Below are 27652 nucleotides of genomic sequence, written 5' to 3' on the forward strand. Positions count from 1 at the left end.
AAGGAGATGGAATCGCTCTTCCGGCCCTTTAAATGGGGCTTTGGGGAAGTGTCGCAGTTGTTGTTGCAGCTGGAGAGTCGCGGCCACGCTTTCCAGACCGCCAGGAGTTTGGTGACGCCGAGGAAGTCACTCTGGGGAGAGCACAAAGAGGCCCCGACCGGAGCGCGCCGTCCGCGGGCAAAGCGTCCCCCTGAAGCGGCAAATCCTAAAGAAAGTAGTGACCCCTCGAAACCCGAGGGGACCCCCCTTCTTAAGAAGTTCTGGCGGCAATTTCGTGCCCAAGCTGCGCCGCCCGGCGTCACGGAGCTGCAGAGACTGCGTGACGACGATTTCCCTCGGAAGAAGAGAGTCCTTCCCGTCGAAAGGACTGACGGCTCGGAGATCTTGTTCGGGATCGCTCCCTGCTCTATGGCCTTGGCCACCTCAAAGAGGAGCTTTTCCCGACTCTTCCTCAAGGCCGCTCCGGGTGGTGCGGCGCCCTCGATGGAGGCCTTCTCTCGGCAAGCGGGGGACCGTGGGATCCCCGTGGAAATGGTGCAGAGGAAGGTGCTGGATCAGCTCTGCCACGGTGGCGTCCATCAAGGAGTCTGTTTGGAGGCCACGCCCCTTCACCCCATTGACTGGACCTGCCGGATGGAGGGAGCCACCACCGAAAAAGCCACGCAGCTCCTCTGGCTGGCCTTGGAGGGAATCCTAGACCCCATGAACCTGGGAGCGGTCCTGCGCTCGGCCCACTTCCTTGGTGTCGATGGAATTGTGATGAGTCGAAAGAACAGGTCGGTTATATTGATTTGTTTTAAAGCTGCTTTGAGAGAAAAGTAAGAAGGTAAAGGTTTCCCAGGAGCCCCCTGTGGCGCAGTGGGTTAAAGCACTGAGCTGCTGAGCTTGTTGATCGAAAGGTCACAGGTTCGATTCCGGGGAGCGGTGTGAGCTTCCGCTGTCAGCCCTAGCTTCTGCCAACCTAGCAGTTCGAAAACATGCAAATGTGAGTAGATCAATAGGAATCGCTCCGGTGGGAAGGTAACGGCGCTCCATGCAGTCATGCCGGCCACATGACCTTGGAGGTGTCTACGGACAACGCTGGCTCTTCGGCTTAGAAATGGAGATGAGCACCACACCCCAGAGTCAGACATGACTGGACTTAATGTCAGGGGGACTACCTTTACCTTAAAGGTTTCCCCTTGACACTAAGTGTAGTTCGGGTCCGACTCTGGGGGTTGGTGCTCATCTCCATTTCTAAGCCGAAGAGCCGGCGTTGTCCTTAGACACCTCCTAGGTCATGTGGCCAGCATGACTGCATGGATCGCTGTTACCATCCCTACTGATCTACTCACATTTACATGTTTTTGAACTGCTAGGTTGGCAGAAGTTAGGGCTAACAGCGGAAGCTCACCTCGCTTCCCGGATCTGAACCACCAGCCTTTCAGTCAGCAAGTTCAGCAACTCAGCAGTTTAACCCACTGCCACCAGTGGGCCAGAGCCCCCGGTGGCGCAGTGGGTTAAACCCCTGTGCTGGAAGGACTGAAAACCGACAGGTCGCAGGTTCGAATCCGGGGAGAGGCGGATGAGCTCCCTCTATTTTACTCCATTTATTATTACATTTATTATTTTTCTCTATTGATTATTATTATTATTACAGTTATTATTTTACTCTATTACTGTTACATTTATTATTTTACTGTATTATTGTTATTATTATTGTTATTTTTATTACAATAATACTGACACAACAAAAAAACAAACAAAAAAAAAACCAGTGGGCCCACCATTATTATTATTATTATTATTATTATTATTATTACTACTACTACTACTACTACTACTACTACTAGCCATCCCCTGCCATGCGTTCCTATGGCCCAGTCTGTATATATATGTTTTGTGTGTGTATATATGTGTTTATATGTGTGTATATATTTGCTTATATGTGTATATATATATGTGTTTGTGTATATATATATATATGGGTTTATATATGTGCATGCATATGTTTGTGTATATATCTGTATATATTTCTGTGTTTATATGTGTATATGTATATTGCGTATATTTTCATGCTTGTCTATGCATATTTGTGTGTATATATGTATATTTGTGTGCATGTGTATAGGTATATATGTGTATATGTATGTGTGCATGTGTATATTTGTGTGTGTTAATGAGTATATGTTTATATGTGTGTATGTATATGTATGTGTGTGTATATTTGTGTGTCCTTATGTGTGTGTGTATATATATATATACGTGTGTGTATGTACATGTGCATATGTATATGAGTGTATATGTATATATGGTATATCTTTGGTATTTTTTGTGTTTTTAAGAGTGATGAACACTCATTGGCCTGAGAGGTGTATTGTGTCCAAATTTGGTGTCAATTCGTCCAGTGGTTTTTGAGTTATGTTAATTCCACAAACTAACATTATATTTTTATTTATATAGATTATTATTATTATTATTATTATTATTATTATTATTATTGTGTTCCCTCACTTATCGTGGGTATTCCAGGATCACCCGCGAAAAGTGAAAATACACAAAGTAGTGACACTATGTATGTATGTATGTATATATATATATATATATATATATATACACACATACACATACACATACACACACACACACACAGTATATTCTGGCGTATAACACTACTTTTTAACCCAAGAAAATCTTCTCAAAAGTCAGGGGTCGTCTTATACACGGGTGTAGTCTTATGCATGGGAGTCGTCTTAACTCTATATTTTAACTGGAAAAGTTGGGGGTCGTCTTTTACGCCCAGTCGTCTTATATGCCGGAATATACGGTATATATATATATATATATCTCATTCCGAGGGTGAGGCAGACGTGAGAAGAGATTTAAAGGCACAGCACACTTTTTTTTTGCTAGCTATCTCGGCTTTTCTTTGGAATCTCTCTCGATTGGCGGCCTCTCTCCCGAGGGGGACAGTAACTCCCCTTCCACACTTCAGCGTTGCCAGGAGGCGGGATTACGACGCCACTCTGGGCAACGGCAACTATTCATAAACTGGGAGACAAAAAACCCGCAAAACGGCGAGTCCGCGAAAAGCGAACCATGAAGTAGCGAGGGAACACTATATTATATTCATGTCAGATTCAATGATGAACCCCAGACACTTGGACCTAAGGTGCATGTGTGTTGTGCTGTTATGTACATGTAATAATAATAATAATAATAATAATAATAATAATAATAATAATAATTGTTAGGATTAACTTCACAATTCAGCAGCAGATCAGTTGCACAACTTCAGCACTTTCCAGTAGCTTCTTCCTTCCCAGTATTTTCAGTCAACTGCTCCCACAGCCTGCAGTCACTCTGGAACCTTTTACAGACACTTGAGCTCATGCCTGGCCATTGTCAGCTTTACCATTGCCTTTCCCCCAGTCTAGATGATATTACAAACTTACCACAGCATACAGTTATATCTTGTCTTAGCAGACAGCTTCTTTTAATTACATATAGCCTTCGACGAACAACATCACAGCACAAGGAGAAATACACACTGTACACGACTTCCTTATATACAATTCATTTACACATAGCAATCTCTGATTGGTTCCCAACTCATTGACTTAACTCAGACCCAGGATTACATCATCCACAATCGCCTGGACTAGGCCAGAACACATTCCCCAAATGAATCCCTATATCAGTGGTTCTCAACCTTCCTAATGCCATGACCCCTTAATACGCTTCCTCACGTTATGGTGTCCCCCAACCATAATATTATTTTCATTGCTACTTCATAACTGTCATTTTGCTGCTGTTATGAATAGTAATGTAAATATCTGATATGCAGGATGCATTTTCATACGCTGGACCAAATTTGGCACAAAGACCCACTACACCCAAATTTAGATACTGGTGGGATTGGGGGGAGGGTTTTGATTTTGTCCTGTGGAAGTTGTAGTTGCTGGGATTTATAGTTAACCTACGATCAAAGAGCATTCTGAACTCCACCAACGATAGAATTGAATCAAACTTGGCACACAGAACTCCCACGATCAGGAGAAAATACTGGAAGGGTTTGGTGGGCATTGACCTTGAGTTTTGGGAGTTGTAGTTCACCTACATCCAGAGAGCACTGTGGACTCAAACAATGATGGATCTGGACCAAACTTGGCACAAATTCTCAATATGCCCAAATGTAATTACTAGCGGGGTTTGGGGAAAATTGACCTTGACATTTGGGAGTTGTAGTGGCTGGGATTTATAGTTCACCTGCAATCAAAGAGCATTCTGAACCCTGCCAACAATTGAATTGGGCCAAACTTCCCACACAGAACCTCCATGACCAACAGAAAATACTGTGTTTTCTTGTGGTCTTTGGTGACCCCTCTGACACCCCTTCGCGACCCCTCTAGGGGTCCCGACCCCCAGGTTGAGAAACACTGCCCTATATACAGTGAATGCATGACAGCATTTCCAATAGAAGCCCATTAGCAGTGCATGACTCAGCTATATTACATTGCAATACATTGTAAAACCTGACAATAATATAATCGATATAAATAAAAATGTAATGTTCGTTTGTGGGATTAACGTAACTCAAAAACCACTGGACGAAATGACACCAAATTTGGACACAATACACCTATCAGGCCAACGAGTGACCATCACTCATAAAAACACTGAGAAACACAGCAGAAGAGACTTAAAAAGCCAAAAAATGAAAAAATACATTATAACACATGCTCAAAACCACATATATACACATATACAAAAATATATGTTGACCTTTCATTTTGATCTGAAGCTTTGCTTGGCCTTTCTCTTCACAGCTGCCCCTTGACTCCTGTGGTCAGCAAAGCCAGCTCTGGGGCCATGGAAGTCTTGGATGTCTTCGGTGCTGATGATCTCCCAAGCTTTCTCAAGGTACAGTAACGTCGTTGCTGGCGACTCATGTCAATCATCCTGAGACTCCATGTATATATTTATTTATATTGTGTTCAGATCGTTGAAGGCTAGATATTATTTCCATCTGGATGTGGCTCTGTGGTCAACTTCCGATGTTTGAAGTTGTGTTGTAGTTCACGGATAGGATCCGTGGCTTACAAAACAGCCAAAATTGAATTTTTGGAATCTGGATCCGAATCAGTTTTACCTGTACTCACCTTTTTGGAAAATGGAAATTTCCATAACCTTTTGGAAAATGGCATTCGTAACCTTTTGGGAAAACTAGGAATTTTTTGGAAAGGCATCGACTTTGTTAGAGATTGCAACCTTTTGTAAAATATGATCTTTTAGTATGGTACGTATCCACTAGTATTCATGGAGTACTCATGGAGCCCCCGATGGCGCAGTGGGTTAAACCCCTGTGCCGGCAGAACTGAAGACCGACAGGTCGCAGGTTTGAATCCGGGAGAGGCGGATGAGCTCCCTCTGTCAGCTCCAGCTCCTCGTGCGGGGACATGAGAGAAGCCTCCCACAAGGATGATAAAAACATCAAATCATCCGGGTGTCCCCTGGGCAACGTCCTTGCAGACGGCCAATTCTCTCACACCAGAAGTGACTTGCAGTTTCCCAAGTCGCTCCTGACACGACAAAAAACAAAAACAAAACTAGTATTCATGTAAGGCAATTAGGTTTCTCAGCTGTTAGACTGATATACCACCCCTTAATATTAATGCAAGGTAATTTAGGTTTTTTGGCTGTTAGACTGATATACCACCCCTCCCATCCCCTTTAATGCTTTGACCCCCTCCTATCAGTCTTCCCCCCTTCGGTACCATACCTATTACATTAACATTACATTAGCCTCCTTACTGGTCAATAATATCCACTAATATTCATGCAAGGCAGTTAGGTTTCTCAGCTGTTAGACTGATATACCGCCCCTCCCATCCCCTTTAGTGCTTTGACCCCCTCCTATCAGTCTTCCCCCCTTCGTTACTGAGGCGAGGGAGAGAGACTATTTCCTTATTAATAAAAATAACCTCTTTACTGCCTTATACTGATTCAGTTTCTTCTTTTATATTGGCTGGGACTTTCTGTGTGCTGTTTTATCTTGGTACTTTATATCACAGGCAATGAGACACTCTTGTGTATAACAAAGTAACACAGTTTATTTATAACTTCTGGCTCCAACACTTGTGGTTGCATTTGTGTTTTGTTGCAATCTTGAGGCTTACAGTCAGTATCATTTACTTGGTTTACCTTTCTGAATAGACTTTCAATGTTTCACATTCACAAACATGTTACTTGCTTTACACACACTTGGCAGAATTATATTCTGACTAAAGCAACACTGGCTTTCTTTATGTTCCTTAAAACTCGAGCTCTATTTAACTAACTGCTTCTCTATATCAGAAGACTTTAACACATCTTCATAACTGCTTGTTTCTAACAGGCACTCAAAAATCAACTATCCTTTTCACACACAGATTCCTAACTGTCATTTTTCAAACTCTCACTTTAACTGCCTCTTTCAAAATCTTGGCTCCGCCCCTTTGGAATGTTCAGCTCTGCTCTCCCCAACTGTCATTTTGGCCTCACAGCCTTTTCAAATCCTGGGCCTACGCTAATCTGCATATGACCAATCGGCTTCACATATGCAAATGAATCCTATCTCTGCTGTTGCTACCCTGTCTGTGCCTATTCTTCCCTATCTGCCATATGTAAACATAGAGCTATGCACCAAAAATTTAACATAGAGTAGCAATTTCGCTACAGTTATCATACCTATTACATTAACATTAAATTACCCTCCTTAGTGGCAAATAATATCCACTAATATTCATGCAAGGCAATTAGGTTTCTCAGCTGTTAGACTGATATGCCACCCCTCTCATACCCTTTAGTACTTTGACCCCTCCTGTCAGTCTTCCTCCCTTCGGTACCATACCTATTACATTAACATTACATTACCCTCCTTATTGGTAAATAATATCCACTAATATTCATGCAAGGCAATTAGGTTTCTCAGCTGTTAGACTGATATACCGCCCCTCCCATCGCCTTTAGTGCTTTGACCACTCCTATCAGTCTTCCCCCCTTTGGTTCCATACCGGTTGGTATGGTAAACCAGCAAATCCCTCTCCAATGCCAGAAATAAAGCTTAAAGGGGTAAAATTAGGAAATGTTGATCATTTCCGCTACCTTGGCAGCCACCTTTCCACCAAAGTCAACATTGACGTCGAAATACAACACCGCCTGAGCTCTGCGAGTACAGCATTTTTCCGAATGAAGCAGATAGTGTTTGAGGACTGGAACATCCGTAGGGAGACCAAGGTGCTTGTTTATAAAGCGATTGTCCTCCCAACACTGCTATACGCCTGTGAAACATGGACTGTCTATAGACGTCACGTGCAACTCCTAGAACGGTTCCATCAGCGTTGCCTCCGAAAAATCCTGTCCATCTCTTGGGAAGACAAGCGGGGAAATGTCAGCGGGCTGGAAGAAGCAAAGACCATCAGCATTGAAGCGATGGTCCTCCGCTATCAACTCCACTGGACCGGCCACGTTGTCCGAATGCCCAAAGCAGTTACTCTATTCCCAAATCAAGAACAGAAAATGTAATGTTGATGGGCAGGAAAAGAGATTGAAAGATGGGCTCAAAGCCAACCTTACATCTCTGGCATAGACACTGAGAACTGGGAAGCCCTGGCCCTTGAGCGCTCCAGCTGGAGGTCAGCTGTTACCAGCAGTGCTGTGGAATTTGAAGAGGCACGAATGGAGGGTGAAAGAGAGAAATGTGCCAAGAGGAAGGTGCATCGAGCTAACCCCAACTGGGACTGCCTTCCACCTTCTCACTGCAGGAAAAGATGCAGGTCAAGAATAGGGCTCCACAGTCACCTACGGACCCACCGCCAGTACACTGAACCTCGAAGACTATCCTACTCGGACAACGAGGGATCGTCTAAGTAAGTAAGTACCATACCTGTTACATTCACATTACATTAGTAGTAAATGATATCCACTATTATTTAGGTTTCTCGGTTGTTAGACTGCTATACCTCGATATTCTCTTTGAACTGTTAGGGACAAAGATATGCCAATGCACAATGCACAGAGCCAGAAGTTATAAATAAACTGTGTTACTTTGTTATACACAAGAGTGTCTCATTGCCTGTGATATAAAGTACAAAGATAAAACAGCATACACAGAGAGAGAGAGAGAGAGGAGTTTCAGAAGTGTTCCTTCAGTTGCCCAAAAACATCTACTCTCCCCTAAAACATCTTGGTTTCAATCAATGGTTCTCAACCTCTGGGTCCCCAGGTGTTTTGGCCTACAACTCCCAGAATTCCCAGCCAGTTTACCAGTGGTTAGGATTTCTGGGAGTTGAAGGCCAAAACATCTGGAGACCCACAGGTTGAGATCCACTCTTAAGAGACAAAATAAGTAGTCTTCATTAAAAGTAACATTATTAGTTTGCTCACAAACTTCATGTATTCAGCATACAGGTACATTGCTTATCAATCCAGTTACAGATACGATTTGAAGTAGTTTCTCTGTGCAGATAATACAGGGAAGCTTTCTAAGACTCTGAATTCTGAATTCTGTGTCTACAATGGAGTCTGAGTCCTGAATAGTCCCAGATTGGATCACATAGTCTGCAGCCCCTCCCACAACATAGAGTTAAGGAAACTGCATACCAATGCGCACATATACAATACAGTAAGCAATTATATACATAACTAATAACTCGGGGAGACTTGAACAATGTTGCCGTTTGAAACACACCTAGATCCCTTTAGATCTGCCACTCTTGTCCCTGAACATTAGAGGCTGCTATGCTCCTTTTGGCCACAAGATGTCAGCATTTGGCAGCACTTTGGGATTTCTTGCTCTGGAGGACTGAGGACAACAAAGTGTCATCAACCAAAGTGCTTTTCTAGTAGAAAACTGGAGCATTGCAGCGCACCCAAATACCTGGGAGTCACTCTGGACCGTGCTCTTACCTACAAGAAGCATTGCCTGAACATCAAGCAAAAAGTGGGTGCTAGAAACAATATCATACGAAAGCTGACTGGCACAACCTGGGGATCACAACCAGATACAGTGAAGACATCTGCCCTTGCGCTGTGCTACTCTGCTGCTGAGGATGCATGCCCAGTGTGGAACACATCTCACCACGCTAAAACAGTGGATGTGGCTCTTAATGAGACATGCCACATTATCACGGGGTGTCTGCACCCTACACCACTGGAGAAATTGCACTGTCTAGCCGGCATTGCACCACCTGACATCCGCCGGAAAGTGGCAGCCAATAGTGAAAGGACCAAGGCAGAGACATCTCCAGCTCATCCCCCTCATCCAGCACGTCAACGACTTAAATCCAGACATAGTTTTCTAAGATTTACAGAGACACGCGCTGGAATGCCTCAGCAAGCGAGAGTCCAAAAGTGGCAGGCTCAAACCCAGAACCTCAACCAATGGCTGATATCAAATGAGAGACTCCCCCCTGGGCACATAGAGGACTGGGCGACCTGGAAGGCACTGAACAGACTCCGCTCTGGCACCACGAGATGCAGAGCCAACCTTCAGAAATGGGGCCACAAAATGGAATCCTCGATATGCGAGTGTGGAGAAGAGCAAACCACTGACCACCTGCTGCAATGCAACCTGAGCCCTGCCACATGCACAATGGAGGACCTTCTTGCGGCAACACCAGAAGCACTCCAAGTGGCCAGATACTGGTCAAAGGACATTTAATCAGCTACCAAACTCACATATTTTGTATTTTCTCTGTTTGTTTGCTTTGTTCTTTTAGAAATGTAATATAATCGACTGGTTGCCCTGACACGAGAAATAAATAAAGCAGAAAACCAAAGTGCTCTTCCAGCAGTCACCAGCCAATCCCTCTCCAATGCCAGAAATACAGCTTAATGGTGTAACATTAGAAAATGTTGACCATTTCCGCTCCCTTGGCAGCCACCTCACCACCAAAGTCAACATTGACACCGAAATACAACACCGCCTGAGCTCTGCGAGTGCAGCATTTTTCCGAATGAAGCAGAGAGTATTTGAGGACCGAGACATTCGTTGGGAAATCAAAGTGCTTGTTTATAAAGCCAACTCTGCTATATGTGATGTGGCAGCAAAAAAAGCCAATGGGATTTTGGCCTGCATCAATAGGAGCATAGTGTCTAGATCTAGGGAAGTCATGCTCCCCAGGCACTATTCCGCTTTGGTTAGACCACACCTGGAATATTGTGTCCAATTCTGGGTACCACAATTCAGGAGAGATATTGACAAGCTGGAATGTGTCCAGAGGAGGGCGACTCAAATGATCAAGGGTCTGGAGAACAAGCCCTATGAGGAGCGGCTTAAGGAGCTGGGCATGTTTAGCCTGAAGAAGAGAAGGCTGAGAGGGGATATGATAGCCATGTATAAATATGTGAGAGGAAGCCACAGGGAGGAGGGAGCAAGCTTGTTTTCTGCTTCCTTGGAGACTAGGACGCAAAACAATGGCTTCAAACTACAAGAGAGGAGATTCCATCTGAACATGAGGAAGAGCTTCCTGACTGTGAGAGCCGTTCAGCAGTGGAACTCTCTGCCCCGGAGTGTGGTGGAGGCCCCTTCTTTGGAAGCTTTTAAACAGAGGCTGGATGGCCATCTGTCAGGGGTGCTTTGAATGCAATATTCCTCTTCTTGGCAGGGGGTTGGACTGGATGGCCCATGAGGTCTCTTCCAACTCTAGGATTCTATTATTCTATATGCCTGTGAGATGTGGACTATTTACATATGTCGCATGCAACTCCTGGAATGATTCCATCAGTGTTGCCTCTAAAAAATCCTGAAAATCTCTTGGGAAGACAAGCAGACAAATGTTAGCATGCTGGAAGAAGCAAAGACCACCAGCACTGAAGCAATGCTCCTCTGCCATCAATTCCGCTAGACCAGCCGTGTTGTCTGGATGCCTGACCACCGTCTTCCAAAGCAGTTGTTCTACTCTGAACTCAAGAATGGAAAACAGAATGTTGGTGGGCAGGAAAAGATTGAAACCAAAAAACCCTGCCATAGACACTGAGAACTGGGAAGCCCTGGCCCTTGAGTGCTCCAGCTGGAGGTCAGCTGTGACCAGCAGTGCTGCAGAATTTAAAGAGGCACGAATGGAGGATGAAAGAGAGAAATGTGTCAAGAGGGAGGTGCATCAAGCCAACCCCGATCAGGACCGCCTTCCACCTGGAAACCGATCTCCTCACTGCAGAAGACAATGCAGATCAAGAATAGGGCTCCACAGTCACCTACAGGACTGTGGCGCAGCTGGCTGTCAGCTGCATTAAGATCACTCTGACCAAAAGGTAATGCATTCGAAACCAGCCCGGGTTGGAGTGGATTTCCAACCAATTGTGTGTAGCCTGTTGTCAACCTTTGCAGCCCGAAAGACAGTTGCATCTGTCACGTAGGAAAATTAGGTACCACCTTAAAAAGTGTGGGGAGGCTAAATTAACTGATTTATGAGGCCATAAAGAAGACTCCAGCAAAGTATTTCAGTGGGGAAGCATGCGGGGAATGCGGAAGTGCTTCATCAGCGTCACAGATGGACGATGAAAGCGACAGCTCCCCTGGTGGCCAGAAAAAAAAAGTTAAATAGCCTCTGTGTATGTCTGTATATGTTTGTATGCCAAAAATTGGCATTGAATGTTTGCCATATATGTGTACACTGTAATCCCTTGACTCCACGGTGCTGAGCAATTACAGGCCAATCTCCAACCTCCCTTTTTTGGGTAAGGTGCTGGAGCGGGTGGTCGCCTCCCAGCTCCAGAGCTTCTTAGATGATACCAACTACCTAGATCAGTCACAGTCTGGTTTCAGGCCTGGTCATGGCACCGAGACAGCCTTGGTCGCCTTGGTGGATGACCTCCGCAGAGAGCTGGACAGGGGGAGTGTGACTCTGTTGGTTCTCTTGGACATCTCAGCGGCTTTCGATACCATCGATCATGGTATCCTTCTGGGTCGTCTCTCTGGGATGGGCCTCGGGGGTGCGGTTTTGTCGTGGCTCCGGTCCTTCCTCGAGGGACGAACCCAGATGGTGAAGCTGGGTGACGCCTGCTCGGATCCCTGGCCTTTGACCTGTGGGGTCCCGCAAGGCTCTATTTTGTCGTCCATGCTCTTCAACATCTACATGAAACCGCTGGGAGAGGTCATCCGGAGTTTTGGAGTTGGGTGCCATCTTTATGCGGATGACACACAACTCTACTACTCCTTTCCACCTAATTCCAAGGAGGCCTCTCGGGTGCTGGACGAGTGCCTGGCCGCTATGTCGATCTGGATGAGGAGGAACAAGCTGAAGATCAATCCTGACAAGACAGAGGTCCTCCTGGTCGATCGTAAACCGGATCGGGGTATAGGGTGGCTACCTGTGCTGGACGGGGTTACACTCCCCCTGAAGCCACAGGTCCGCAGTTTGGGCGTCCTCTTGGATTCTTCGCTCACACTTGAGGCTCAGGTGTCGGCGGTATCCGGGAGGGCCTTTGCACAATTGAGACTTGTGTGCCAGCTGCGACCGTACCTCGCGAAGGCTGATCTGGCCGGGGTGGTCCATGCTTTGGTCACCTCTAGAATGGATTACTGCAATGCGCTCTACGTGGGGCTGCCCTTGAAGACGGCTCGGAAACTTCAATTGGTCCAGCGGGCAGCAGCCAGGTTGCTAACCGGGGCTCATTATCAAGAGAGGTCTACCCCTCTGTTTAAGGAGCTCCACTGGCTGCCGTTTATTTTCCGAGTTCAATTCAAGGTGCAGGTGCTCACCTACAAAGCCCTGAACGGTTTGGGACCACCCTACCTGCGTGACCGCATCTCCATCTACGAACCCACATGCTCGCTCCGGTCATCTGGGGAGGCCCTGCTCGTGATCCCACCTACGTCGCAAGCGCGCTTGGTGGGGACACGGGACAGGGCCTTTTCTGTGGCGGCCCCCCGACTTTGGAACGCCCTCCCAAAAGACCTCAGACAGGCCCCTACTTTAGCAGCTTTCAGAAAGAACCTAAAAACTTGGCTGTTCCGATGTGCCTTCTCAGATTAGGAATCCCCCATCCCAAGTCCTAGAAGCACTTTAGTACAATTAATATTGCTGCACACCGCACTATTTTTATCCTACGTGCCTCCTGCCATTTCAGCACTTTTAACCCTGTACCCCATTGCTCTGGCCGGCCCAGTTTTTAAAGTGTCCTGACGTATTGTCACTGTTGTTGTTATTCTGCTTAACTATTTTGATTTCTTTGTTTATTGCTGTGTTATGTTTTTTTACTGTATTGTGTTTTGAGGCTTCGGCCTGTGTAAGCCGCATCGAGTCCTTCGGGAGATGCTAGCGGGGTACAAATAAAGATAATAATAATAATAATAATAATAATAATAATCCGCCCTGAGTCCCCTGGGGTGAGAAGGGCGGAATATAAAAGCTGCAAATAAATAAATAAGTAATAAATACGGACCCACCACCAGTACACCAACCTTGGGGGACAATCTTACTCGGACGAGGGATTGCATAAACTAAAACTGAGGACAAGATCCAGCATAATGCAAACGGTAGACCAGGGTTCAAATCCTCAATGGGTGACTTTGGGCAAGTCACACTTTTGGCCGCAAGGAAGTCAGACACCTTCAGAATAAATCGGGCCAAGAAAACCCTGCGATAAATTTGCCGTGAGTCCGAAATAACGCTAAGGAAGCACCATTTGGGAAAGAACTGGACCAAATGCGTCGATGTGTCTTACTGGTCCTGCCTTTTCTTCCTGGGGATTATGGGAGACGCTGAGTGCCAGCCCCCATTTGGGGAGAAGTGCCATAAAGAGCCCATAAAAAAGCGCCGCCAAATTAATTGAAACTTCCGCGCCCGCCGCTTCCCTCCGTAGAAAGCGCAATTTATGAACGTTTGGGCCGTCGAGGCGGTCTTTTTAATTGGGTCCACATAGGCCGACTTAACCTCTGCCGCTTCGTGGGCATAAATTTCCAGCCTGAAAAACTGCCGATTTTTCAGAAAAGCAGAGAGAAGAAGCCAAGATCTCCAATCTTCCCATTAAAAAAAAACCGAGAGAAAATGGATTTTTGTCCTTAATTCGGTACGGTACCCACCATTTACGAGAGATGAGCTGGGAGCATAAATATGGCGAACGATGCTCGAGAGGTGTATGGAGTCCAGACCTGGTTTTCCATCATATGGTTCTGTTATGAGGCATCCCAGTGCCCTCAATGGGAACATCTGGGATTGTTTGGAGTTGATCAAGAGAAAAGGGGAGGAAACACTAGATGTTTTTGAACCAGAAGGCCCACAGGGAAATCGGGGTGACATACAGGCAGTCCCCACATTGCGAACAAGGGAGGTTCTGTAGGTTTGTTCTTAAGTTGAAATTGTATGTAAGTTGGAACAGGTATTCTTTTGAAGTGTAACTCCATATATATATATATATATATACACACACACACACACACACACACACACACACACACACACACATATGGGCCCCCGGTGGCTCAGTGGGTTAAAGCACTGAGCTGCTGAGCTTGTTGATCGAAAGGTTGCAGGTTCAATTCCGGGGAGCGGCGTGAGCTTCCGCTGTCAGCCCTAGCTTCTGCCAACCTAGCAGTTCGAAAACATGCAAATGTGAGTAGATCAATAGGTACCGCTCCGGCGGGAAGGTAACGGCGCTCCATGCAGTCATGCCGGCCACATGACCTTGGAGGTGTCTGCGGACAACGCTGGCTCTTCGGCTTAGAAATGGAGATGAGCACCACACCCCAGAGTCAGACATGACTGGACTTAATGTCATGGGACTACCTTTACCTTTACCTTATATACACACATATATACACATACATACACACACATACACACAGGCACACACATATATACATACACACATACATCTATATCAAGGCCCCCCAAACTAAGGGTCGGATACGGCTCTCGAAGGTCATTTACCGGCCCTTGCTCATGGGCAACCTAAGTCTGAAACGGCTTGAAAGCACACAACAACAACAGCAATCCTATCTCATCAGCCAAAAGCAAGCCCACACTTCCCATTGAAATACTCATCTATATAAATAAAAATGTAATGTTAACATAAGTTTAAAACCACTGGACGAATTGACACCAAATTTGGACACAATATACCTCTCAGGCCAACGAGTGACCACTCAGAAAAACACTGAAAAACACAGCAGAAGAGACTTAAAAAGCCAACCCCCCCCCCCAAAAAAAACAAAACCGTGTGTGTGTGTGTGTGTGTATACACACACATACACACTCATATATACATATACAAAAATATATACACACACAAAGCACATACACACAGACTGGCCCACAGCAACGCATGGCAGGGGACGGCTAGTATCTATATAAATAAAAATGTAATGTTTGTTTGTGGGATCAACATAACTCACAAACCACTGGACGAATTGCCACCAAATTTGGACACAATACACCTCTCAGGCCAATGAGTGACCATCACTCATAAAAACATCTGAAAACACAGCGTAAGAGACTTAAAAATCCAAAAAATGAAAAATACATTACAACGCATGCACATAACCACATATATACATATATACACAAATATATATACACACACATATTTATTTATTTACAACATTTATGCCGCCCTTCTCACCCCGAAGGGGACTCAGAGTGGCTTATAAGTGATACGTAAATACAATATATTGTATTATTACCTTAGCACAATATTAGTGATACATAAATACAATATATTATATTATTACCTTAGCACAATATTAGTGATACATAAATACAATATATTATATTATTACCATAGCACAATATTAGTGATACATAAATACAATATATTATATTATTACCTTAGCACAATATTAGTGATACATAAATACAATATATTATATTATTACCATAGCACAATATTAGTGATACATAAATACAATATATTATATTATTACCATAGCACAATATTAGTGATACATAAATACAATATATTATATTATTACCTTAGCACAATATTAGTGGTACGTAAATACAATATATTATATTATTACCTTAGCACAATATTAGTGATACATAAATACAATATATTATATTATTACCTTAGCACAATATTAGTGATACATAAATACAATATATTATATTATTACCTTAGCACAATATTAGTATTATATATTTCTATATTGTACGATACCATTATATTGTAATATTATTAGTACCTAGCCGTCGCCTGCCATGCATTGCTGTGACCCAGTCTGTGTATATGTGTTTTGTGTGTGTATATTTGTGTGTGTATTTCTTTATTTAGCTATTTACAACATTTCTATGCTGCCCTTCCAACCCCGAAGAGCGACTTACAAGATATACACACACACACACACACACAAAATATATTATATTAGTAGCATAGTACAATATCAGTATTATATATTACTATATTGTACTATACCATTATATTGTAATATTATTAGTAAATATATAATTATAATAATATATTATTATTAGTAGTAGTATATTGCATTACATTATAATAAATAAATTCATTAATAAATACATTCATTAAAATCAGACAATGTGATTTTCTGGATGTGTTTACTCATGCTGTCTCATAGTTGAGGTCTACTTAGGATGTCAATTACACACTTCTCTCATCTTTTAAAGTGGGAGAACCTGTACAATTGCTATCTGACTAAATACTCCCCCCGTCCCCCCCATTGTATCTACTGAAGATCTACAGAAATGACCAGGAACTCTGATACCAAACTGCAGGAGAGTCAAAAACCAAATTCGAAGCATCTGGGACATTTCCAAAATTGATTTCCAATCTTTTCCTTCTGTTTCTTTGTTTTTTGACCCCTCCTCTTTTGTCTTTCGTTTCCCCATGGAAGGCGAAATCCGAGGAAGGCTGGGAAGTGCTGGGAACGGTTGCCCACACCAACGCCCAAGAGGGCATCCCTGTTGTGAGCTGCTTGGACTTCCGCTGGATGAGGCCTACCATCTTGGTGCTAGGTATGGGAACCATCATAGTGCCTAAGTTCATGGATGGAGATATTCATGGATAGCCTGGACTTCTGTGATTAAATGTATACATTTGACTGGATTCTCAGTGCCATTCCAAGTGCTGTTTGCGGCACAAAAAGTGCAAAGAATATGGATACTTATCCATATCCAACAAAATACAAGGGTAGGTCAAAACGTTTTCATAGAATCATAGAATCAAAGAGTTGGAAGAGACCTCATGGGCCATCCAGTCCAACCCCATTCTGCCAAGAAGCAGGAATATTGCATTCAAATCACCCCTGACAAATGGCCATCCAGCCTCTGCTTAAAAGCTTCCAAAGAAGGAGCCTCCACCACACTCCGGGGCAGAGAGTTCCACTGCTGAACGGCTCTCACAGTCAGGAAGTTCTTCCTAATGTTCAGATGGAATCTCCTCTCTTGTAGTTTGAAGCCATTGTTCCATTGCGTCCTAGTCTCCAAGGAAGCAGAAAACAAGCTTGCTCCCTCCTCCCTGTGGCTTCCTCTCACATATTTATACATGGCTATCATATCTCCTCTGAGCCTTCTCTTCTTCAGGCTAAACATGCCCAGTTCCCTAAGCCGCTCCTCATAGGGCTTGTTCTCCAGACCCTTGATCATTTTAGTCGCCCTCCTCTGGACACATTCCAGCTTGTCAATATCTCTCTTGAATTGTGGTGCCCAGAATTGGACACAATATTCCAGATGTGGTCTAACCAAAGCAGAATAGAGGGGTAGCATTACTTCCTTAGATCTAGACACTATGCTCCTATTGATGCAGGCCAAAATCCCATTGGCTTTTTTTGCCGCCACATCACATTGTTGGCTCATGTTTAACTTGTTGTCCACGAGGACTCCAAGATCTTTTTCACACGTACTGCTCTCGAGCCAGGCATTGTCCCCCATTCTGTATCTTTGCATTTCATTTTTTCTGCCAAAGTGGAGTATCTTGCATTTGTCCCTGTTGAACTTCATTTTGTTAGTTTTGGCCCATCTCTCTAATCTGTCAAGATCGTTTTGAATCCTGCTCCTGTCCTCTGGACTATTGGCTATCCCTCCCAATTTGGTGTCGTCTGCAAACTTGATGATCATGCCTTCTAGCCCTTCATCTAAGTCATTAATAAAGATGTTGAACAGGACCGGGCCCAGGACGGAACCCTGCTTCTGGCACTCCACTCGTCACTTCTTTCCAAGATGAAGAGGAAGCATTAGTGAGCACTCTCTGTGTTCGTCCACTTAACCAATTACAGATCCACCTCACCGTAGTTTTGCTTAGCCCACATTGGACTAGTTTCCTTGCCAGAAGGTCATGGGGGACCTTGTTGAAGGCCTTACTGAAATCCAGGTACGCTACAGGTATGCTTCCTGCATCATAACAACGTTGTGAATGGACATACAACAGCGGAAGTTTTATTATTATTATTATTATTATTATTATTATTATTATTATTTACAGTATTTATATTTCACCCTTCTCACCCCGCAGGGGACTCTGGACAGTGAAGCGACAGCTCCCCTGGTGGCCAGAATTCAAAGTCTACCCTTATGAAGCTGGAAAGTTAAATAGCCTCTGTGTCTGTCTATATATGTTGTGTGTCTATGGCATTGAATGTTTGCCATGTATATGTGCATTGTGATCCACCCTGAGTCCCCTGTGGATTGAGAAGGGCATAATATAAATACTGTAAATAATAATAATAATAATAATAATAATAATAATAAATAACTTCCGCTGTTGTATGTCAATTCACAACATTGTTATGATGCAGGAGGCAAAACTTCAGGAAATCCATCCTTGCTTGAAGTATGTTTACAATTTGGCCCCTTCTGACCTCTGAAAGACAACCTACATAGTTTCAGATTCATTGACTTGAGTGACATTAAAACAGGTTTAAAATCATGGGACATGAAGCAAAACCCTGCATTTTTCCCAAATGGTTTTGATGCCTGGCTTAAACGATGGCACAAAAGTGTCCAAATTGATGGTGACTGTTGAACTACTGCGTAGAGGACACTTCAAGCTATGATCTGGAGCAACTGAACTGGACCGGGTTGTGGCGCAGCTGTTTGGGAGTCAGTTACATTATAATCACTATTGACCAAAAGGTCATGAATTCGAAGCCATCCCGGATCGGAGTAAGCTCCCAACTATTTGTCTAGCTTGCTGTCGACCTTTTCAACCCGAAAGACAGTTGCATCTGTCTTTCGGGCTGGAACTCTCTGCCCTGGGGTGTGGTGAAGGCTCCTTCTTTAGAAGCTTTGAAACAGAGGCTGGATGGCCATCTGTTGGGGGTGCTTCGAATGTGATTTTCCTGCTTCTTGGCAGAAAGAAGTTGGACTGGATGGCTCACAAGGTCTCTTCCAATTCTAGGATTCTATGATTCTAATAGTATGAGAGCCGTTCAGCGGTGAAACTCTCTGCCCCGGAGTGTGGTAGAGGCTCCTTCTTTGGAGGCTTAGAGGCTGGATGGTCATCTGTCAGGGATGCTTTGAACTCGATTTTCCTGCTTCTTGGCAGAATGGGGTTGGACTGGATGGCCCACGAAGTCTCTTCCAACTCTAAGATTCTATGACTGTGAGAGCTGTTCAGCAGTGGAACTCTCTGCCCCGGAGTGTGGTGGAGGCTTTGAAACAGAGGCTGGATGGCCATCTGTCGGGGTGCTTTGAACTTGATTTTCCTTCTTCTTGGCAGAATGGGGTTGGACTGGATGGCCCATGAAGTCTCTTCCACCTCTAAGATTCTATGATTCTAAGATTGTGAGAGCTGTTCAGCAGTGGAACTCTCTGCCTGGATGGATGGATGGCCATCTGTTGGGGGTTCTTTGAATGAGATTTTCCTGCTTCTTGGTGAAATGGCGTTGGACAGGATGGTCCATGATTCTATGATAAGTAGGAAATTTAGGTACCGCTTATGCGGGGAGGCTAATTTAACTCATTTATGATGCCATAAAAATATCCAGCAGCGTGCAAAAGAATGAGGAAGTACTCCATCGGTGTCACAAGTGGACAGTGAAGTGACAGCTCCCCCGGTGGGCAGAATTCAAAAAGCATACCCTCATGAAGCTGGAAAGTTAAATAGCCTCTGTCTGTCTGTGTTTATATGTTCTGGAGTATTGGTTGTCCCTCCCACTTGGGTGTCGCCTTCCAACTTGATGATCCTGCCTTCTAATGCTTCATCTAAATCATAAATGGAGATCCTGAGCAGGACCGGGCCCGGGACCGGCACTCCACTAGTCACTTCTTTCCAGGATGAAGAGGAAAGCACTCTGAACCAATCCTTTCAAGGCACCCAATAAGTTGGAAACAAAACCACGCAACTCTGATGTGTTGCAGAGAGACAAGTTGGGAAGAAAACTTCATAATATTCATATTGCCTGAGTTTTTTCCCCGGGAAGAGAGCTTGTGTTTCGAATTGCGTGCCTGGCACTGTTTTTCATGCGTCCAGGAGGCGGGGATGGTGATTGAGCAGGGTCTTTGTTCCGCCATAGGAGCGGGTAATGCCACCCCCCGGCCCCGTTTCCTTGTCTTGGAAGGCTCGTTTTTAATCCAAATGGCTTATTGCAAGCTGACAGACGGCCCCGGCCTCGCCGTCGGTTTGGGTGCCTTTACGTTCGGAAGACAATCGAGGAAGCCGCCGCGGATGGAACAGAAACGGCACAGCCCACAAGAAATACGATACGCGGTGACAGGTCTCGCCGTAACTTTGAAGGACGAGGGGGTTCTCCGCGCGGAAGTCCAAATAATCTCTTTCGTCATGGGAGAGCCGGAGGTTGATCGTCTTTTTCTGCCGGCTCTCTGCTGAGCACTAACTCTTGGCAGAAAGGGAAATTGGACTGTGCTGAGTGTGAGAGATACTGGAAAGACGCCTTCTCTGTCATTTGCAAGTGGCTCATCTCCGGAGGCCTCAATCCGATCGCTAGCTATCTTCGACTCGTGGATCACATGCTGGAAATAGTTTGGAAATTCAGTAGATTTTAGTTAGCTAGCAATTGGATTGAACCAGAATGCCGGACTGGTTTTCTTGGCTCTTAGAATCATAGAATCCTAGAATTGGAAGAGACCTCATGGGCCATCCAGTCCAACCCCATTCTGCCAAGAAGCAGGAAAATCACATTCAAAGCCCCCCCGACAGATGGCCATCTATTTATTTATTTACTTTATTTATATACCGCTTTTCTCAGCCCTCAGGCGACTCAAAGCAGTGAACAACATCAATACAAAACATCACGAGACAAGTATAGGGCAATTAAAAACAATTGTAACATAAATCATTAAACATCCGTATAACAATCATTAGCGCCTCAACAGTAAAATCAGAATCCAGTCTTATCATCCATTATTCCGTATTCCTATGTTCAATTACACTGTTTAATCAAATGCTTGTTCGAACAGCCAGGTCTTCACTTTCCTCTGAAACGCCAGCAAGGAGGGGGCCGATCTAATATCTGCAGGCAGGGCGTTCCACAGCCGAGGGGCCACCACTGAGAAGGCCCTGTCTCTCGTCTCCGCCAAGCGCGCCTGTGATGCAGGCGGGACAGAGAGCAGAGCCTTAGTGTCCTCGCCGGTTCATAGGAGGAGATGCGTTCGGAGAGGTAAGTAGGGCCAGAACAGTTTAGGGCTTTATAAGCTAACACCAGCACTTTGAATTGTGCCTGGTAGCAAACTGGCAGCCAGTGGAGCTGGCGCAACAGAGGAGTAGTATTCTCCCTCCTGTTAGCAACCTGGCTGCCGAACGCTGGACCATTTGAAGCTTCCGAGCAGTCTTCAAGGGCAACCCCACATAGAGAGCGTTGCAGTAGTCTATACGGGATGTAACCAGAGCGTGGACTACTGTGGCCAAGTCAGACTTCCCAAGGTACAGGCGCAGCTGGCACACAAATCTAGCCTCTGTTTCAAAGCCTCCAAAGAAGGAGCCTCCACCACACTCCGGGGCAGAGAGTTCCCCTGCTGAACAGCTCTCATAGAATAGAATAATAGAATCCTAGAGTTGGAAGGGACCTCATGGGCCATCCAGTCCAGCCCCATTCTGCAAAGAAGCAGGAAAATCACATTCAAAGCACCCCCGACAGATGGCCATCCAGCCTCTGTTTCAAAGCCTCCAAAGAAGGAGCCCCCACCACACTCTAGGGCAGAGAGTTCCACTGCTGAACAGCTCTCATAGAATAGAATAATAGAACCCTAGAGTTGGAAAGGACCTCATGGGCCATCCTGTCCAACCCCATTCTGCCAAGAAGCAGGGAAATTACAATCAAAGCACCCCGACAGATGGCCATCCAGCCTCTGTTTCAAAGCCTCCAAAGAAGGAGCCTCCACCACACTCTGGGGCAGAGAGTCCCACTGCTGAACAGCTCTCATAGAATAGAATAATAGAATCCTCAAGTTGGAAGGGACCTCATGGGCTGTCATCCAGTCCAACCCCATTCTGCCAAGAAGCAGGAAAATCACATTCAAAGCACCCCCGACAGATGGCCATCCAGCCTCTGTTTCAAAGCCTCCAAAGAAGGAGCCTCCACCACACTCTGGGGCAGAGAGTTCCACTGCTGAACAGCTCTCATAGAATAGAATCATAGGACCCTAGAGTTGGAAGGGACCTCATGGGCCATCCAGTCCAGCCCCATTCTGCCAAGAAGCAGGAAAATCACATTCAAAGCACCCCCGACAGATGGCCACCCAGCCTCTGTTCCAAAGCCTCCAAAGAAGGAGCCTCCACCACACTCCGGGGCAGAGAGTCCCAGTGCTGAACAGCTCTCATAGAATAGAATAATAGAATCCTCAAGTTGGAAGGGACCTCATGGGCTGTCATCCAGTCCAACCCCGTTCTGCCAAGAAGCAGGAAAATCACATTCAAAGCACCCCCGACAGATGGCCATCCAGCCTCTGTTTCAAAGCCTCCAAAGAAGGAGCCCCCACCACACTCTAGGGCAGAGAGTTCCACTGCTGAACAGCTCTCATAGAATAGAATAATAGAACCCTAGAGTTGGAAAGGACCTCATGGGCCATCCTGTCCAACCCCATTCTGCCAAGAAGCAGGGAAATTACAATCAAAGCACCCCGACAGATGGCCATCCAGCCTCTGTTTCAAAGCCTCCAAAGAAGGAGCCTCCACCACACTCTGGGGCAGAGAGTCCCACTGCTGAACAGCTCTCATAGAATAGAATAATAGAATCCTCAAGTTGGAAGGGACCTCATGGGCTGTCATCCAGTCCAACCCCATTCTGCCAAGAAGCAGGAAAATCACATTCAAAGCACCCCCGACAGATGGCCATCCAGCCTCTGTTTCAAAGCCTCCAAAGAAGGAGCCTCCACCACACTCTGGGGCAGAGAGTTCCACTGCTGAACAGCTCTCATAGAATAGAATCATAGGACCCTAGAGTTGGAAGGGACCTCATGGGCCATCCAGTCCAGCCCCATTCTGCCAAGAAGCAGGAAAATCACATTCAAAGCACCCCCGACAGATGGCCACCCAGCCTCTGTTCCAAAGCCTCCAAAGAAGGAGCCTCCACCACACTCCGGGGCAGAGAGTCCCACTGCTGAACAGCTCTCATAGAATAGAATAATAGAATCCTCAAGTTGGAAGGGACCTCATGGGCTGTCATCCAGTCCAACCCCATTCTGCCAAGAAGCAGGAAAATCACATTCAAAGCACCCCCGACAGATGGCCATCCAGCCTCTGTTTCAAAGCCTCCGAAGAAGGAGCCTCCACCACACTCTGGGGCAGAGAGTTCCACTGCTGAACAGCTCTCATAGAATAGAACAATAGAATCCTTGAGTTGGAAGGGACCTCATGGGCTATCCAGTCCAACCCCATTCTGCCAAGAAGCAGAAAATCACATTCAAAGCACCACTGACAGATGGCCATCCAGCCTCTGTTTCAAAGCTTCCAAAGAAGGAGCCTCCACCACTCTGCGAGTGCAGAATTTCCTGTCCACCTTCTGACCATTTCCGCTACCTTGGCAGCCACCTCTCCACAAAATTCAACATTGACACTGAAATACAACAGCGCCTGATCTCTGTGAGTGCAGCTTTTTTCCAAATGAAGCAGAGAGTGTTTGAGGACCGGGACATCCGTAGGGATACCAAGGTGTTTGTTTATAAAGCTATAGTCCTCCCAACCCTGCAATATGTCTGCAAAACATGAACTATCTACAGACGTCACATGTAACAACTGGAAAAATTCAATCAGTGCTGCCTCTGAAAAATCCTGGAAATCTCTTGGGAAGACAGATGGACAAATGTCAGCATGTTGGAAGAAGCAAAAGACCACCGGCACTGAAGTGATGGTCCTCTGCCATCAACTCTGCTGGACCAACCACGTTGTCCGGATGCCTACAGCAGTTGCTCTACTCTGAACTCAAGAATGGAAAATGGAATGTTGGTGGACAGGAAAAGATATTGAAAGATGGGCTCAAAGCCAACCTTAAAAACACTGAGAACTGGGATGCCCTGGCCCTTGAGTGCTCCATCTGGAGGTCAGCTGTGACCACAGTGCTGTAGAATTTGAAGAGGCATGAATGGAGAGCAAAAGAGAGAAATATGCCAAGAGGAATGTGCATCAAGCCAACCCCGACCGGGACCACCTTCCACCTGGAAACCAATGCCCTCACTGCGGGAGAATATGCAGATCAAGAATAGGGCTCCACAGTCACCTATCGACCCACCGCCAGGATACCGAACTTGGAAGACTGTCATAAAGTAAGTCTGCCTCACCCTCGGAATGCAATATATATTAGGCTTGTTTGATCCAAAAAAATGGTTCAAAACCTGTTTCGGATGTTGGTGGTTTGGATCTTAAGTCAATTCCGGTTTTCGCAAAAAGGTTCAAAACTTTTCAAAATTTCAGAGACTTCCGAATCCTTCGTTAATGGTTTCAAAGTGTCATTTCCTGTTTCATTCGGTGGTCTTTACTTTGAAAGTAGTTCCTTTATTCCAAAAAGCACTCTGGTTTAAACTTCTTCCTTCGCCCAAGACCGATGTGGGAGGGAAAGGGAACCAAAGGGAATCCATCCAAACTGGGTTAAACTGCTTCTCTCGCCCAAGACTGACGTGGCAGGGAAAAGAAACTAAGGGAATCCATCCACACTGGTTTGAAAAGCTGAATCATTTCCGATTCACTTACCGTTTTATTTATTTATTTATTTACTTATTTACTTTATTTGTATACCGCTCCTCTCAGCCCTTAGGCGACTCGGAGCGGTTAACAGCAACAGTTTCAGTATACAAAATACAAGGTTATTGGGTATTTAAAAGCAATCACATAACAAGTTAATTAAACAGTAAACATCAATATAACAATATATCAATACATCAATATAGCAAATCCATCAGATCTCATCACTAGAATCAGAATCCAGTCTCGTTATCCATTATTCCATGTTCTGCTAATCAATCAATTGCACTGCTTAGTCAAATGCCTGTTCAAACAGCCAGGTCTTCACTTTCCTCCGGAATGTCAGTAAAGAGGGGGCCGATCTAATGTCTCAGGAAGGGTGTTCCACAGCTGAGGGGCCACCACAGAGAAGGCCCTGTCTCTCGTCCCCGCCAGGCGTGCTTGTGAAGCTGGTGGGACCGAGAGCAGGGCCTCCCCAAACGATCTTAATGTCCTAACTGGTTCATAGGAGGAGATGCGTTCGGACAGGTAGATCGGGCCAGAACCATTTAGGGCGTTAAAGGCTAAAGCCAGCACTTTGAATTGTGCTCGGTAGCAAATTGGCAGCCAGTGGAGCTGGCGCAACAGAGGATTGGTATGCTCCCTGAGTGCTGCTCCTGTTAGCATCCTGGCTGCCGATCGTTGGACCATTTGAAGCTTCCGAGCAGTCTTCAGAGGCAACCCCACATAGAGAGCGTTGCAGTCTATACGGGATGTGACTAGAGCATGGACTACTGTGGCCAAGTCAGACTTCCCAAGGTATGGGCGCAGCTGGCGCACAAGTTTTAATTGTGCAAATGCTCCCCTGGTCACCGCTGAAACCTGGGGTTCCAGGCTCAGCGACGAGTCCAAGATCACACCCAGGCTGTGAACCTGCATCTTCAGGGGGAGTGTAACCCCGTCTAACACAGGCTGTAACCCCGTACCCTGTTCGGCCTTGCGACTGACCAGGAGTACCTCTGTCTTGTCTGGATTCAATTTCAATTTGTTCGCCCTCATCCAGACCATCACAGCAGCCAAGCACCGGTTCAGGACCTCGACAGCCTCCTTAGTAGCAGGTGGAAAGGAGTGGCAGAGTTGGACATCATCTGCGTACAGATGTCATCGTACCCCGAAACTCCGGATGATCTCTCCCAGCGGCTTCATGTAGATGTTGAACAACATGGGAGACAATATTGAGCCCTGAGGAACCCCACAAGACAATGGTTGTGGGGTTGAACAGGTGTCTTCCAATAACACCTTCTGGGATCGAACCTTGAGGAAGGACTGGAGCCACTGCAAAGCAGTACCCCCAAGGCCCATTCCTGCGAGGCGTCCCAGAAGGATACCATGGTCGACGGTATCGAAGGCCGCTGAGAGGTCCAGCAGAACCAACAGGAACACACTCCCCCTGTCTAGTTCCCGGCGAAGATCATCCACTAAGGCGACCAAGACTGTTTCAGTTCCATGTTCGATTTGTAAGAGAAATGGTGGAAAAAGGTCAAAGGGACTTCTGGTTTCCTTAAAAACTTTGAAATTACTTCAAAAAGTAAATCTTTCCAAATTTATTCCGAATTACGAATATTCCTACCGAACCATATATATATATATATGATCCCTACTTTGCGGATTTTCACTTATCATGGGTGGTCCTGGAACATAACACCTGCTATAAGTGAGGGAGCACTGTACATTTGCTCGAATGGGGGTTAAAATGGGTTTGTGAAAATCTCTTGTTACAAAACATTTAAATTGGGATTTTTGTATCGGCAGGAAATGAGGGACACGGGCTTTCTCCGGAGACCAAAAGTTTGTGTCGAAGGATGTTAACTATCGCTCCGGGGAGAGAGCTGGAACCAGGCATCGAATCTTTAAATGTGTCCGTTGCAGCGGGTGAGATGTGCCACCTTTGAATCTTCGTGTCTTGGTACCTTTTGTGCTTGAGGAAGAGTAACTCATTCTCAGGAACATGGAACTTCTAATTCTTCTTTTTTCTTCGTTGCAGGGATTCTTTTGCACTCGATATGCGCCCAAAAAACGAAAGAGGGGAAGGAGAAATAACTGTCATCATGTTAGAAACTCGGAGGAGTCCCTATCAAAATGTATTCAAGATAATGGCAGAATCCTCTATTTATGTATACGTATCTATATAGTAGAGAGTGATGCTAAGAAACTTGATAGTAAATTCCAAAGATGTTTAATGGGACTTCTGCAAATCTGTCTCAGTGGAGAGGTTCATTGAAGCAACAGACAGCCACTAGATTTTTGCCGATACCTTTTAAGGCTGCTGGACTACAACCATGATCCATGTGTGGGGCGGCCCTTGGAAGCTATAGCTGTCATAATGTTGTTAGTGATCTTCTGATCCAGGATGAAGAGTCTGGTTTTGACCCTGAAAAGCCTAGATCAACTTGGGTCAAAATTTTCACCCAAAGGAACGTTGTATTCCCTACTCCTCTGTCTCAGTCGTTTTACAACTTATAGTAACTAAGAAACAGGTCTACTTTGGTGTGGTCCCCACTTTGAAGACCATTGATGTCAAGAGTGAGGAAGGTCTCCGGAATAAGAACTGAACTCCTTG

The 27652-nt window shown here is 45.3% G+C and overlaps 1 protein-coding gene across 1 annotated transcript; it reads left to right on the top strand.

Annotated features, from left to right (window-relative positions):
- On the top strand, positions 1 to 27277 carry MRM1 (mitochondrial rRNA methyltransferase 1). Its single transcript, XM_060757028.2, has 5 exons — positions 1 to 776; positions 4809 to 4902; positions 16817 to 16937; positions 26845 to 26964; positions 27077 to 27277. Exons 1-5 carry the CDS (start codon positions 7 to 9, stop codon positions 27130 to 27132), a joined length of 1161 nt encoding a protein of 386 aa, XP_060613011.2. The 5' UTR covers positions 1 to 6; the 3' UTR covers positions 27133 to 27277.
- The last annotated feature ends 375 nt before the right edge of the window (positions 27278 to 27652 follow it).

This window comes from Anolis sagrei, chromosome 11 (genome assembly GCF_037176765.1).
Source record: "Anolis sagrei isolate rAnoSag1 chromosome 11, rAnoSag1.mat, whole genome shotgun sequence".
In the NCBI taxonomy this organism is placed as follows: Eukaryota; Metazoa; Chordata; class Lepidosauria; order Squamata; family Dactyloidae; genus Anolis; species Anolis sagrei.

What these genes read in the sequence shown, in the direction of transcription:
- MRM1 (XM_060757028.2), top strand. Translation starts at nt 7, where the DNA reads ATGGAATCGCTCTTCCGGCCCTTTAAATGGGGCTTTGGGGAAGTGTCG. An exon ending in ATCTCCCAAGCTTTCTCAAG is followed by an intron (nt 4,903 to 16,816) that starts GTACAGTAACGT and finishes TCCCCATGGAAG; the next exon opens with GCGAAATCCGAGGAAGGCTG. An exon ending in GCCTACCATCTTGGTGCTAG is followed by an intron (nt 16,938 to 26,844) that starts GTATGGGAACCA and finishes TTGTATCGGCAG; the next exon opens with GAAATGAGGGACACGGGCTT.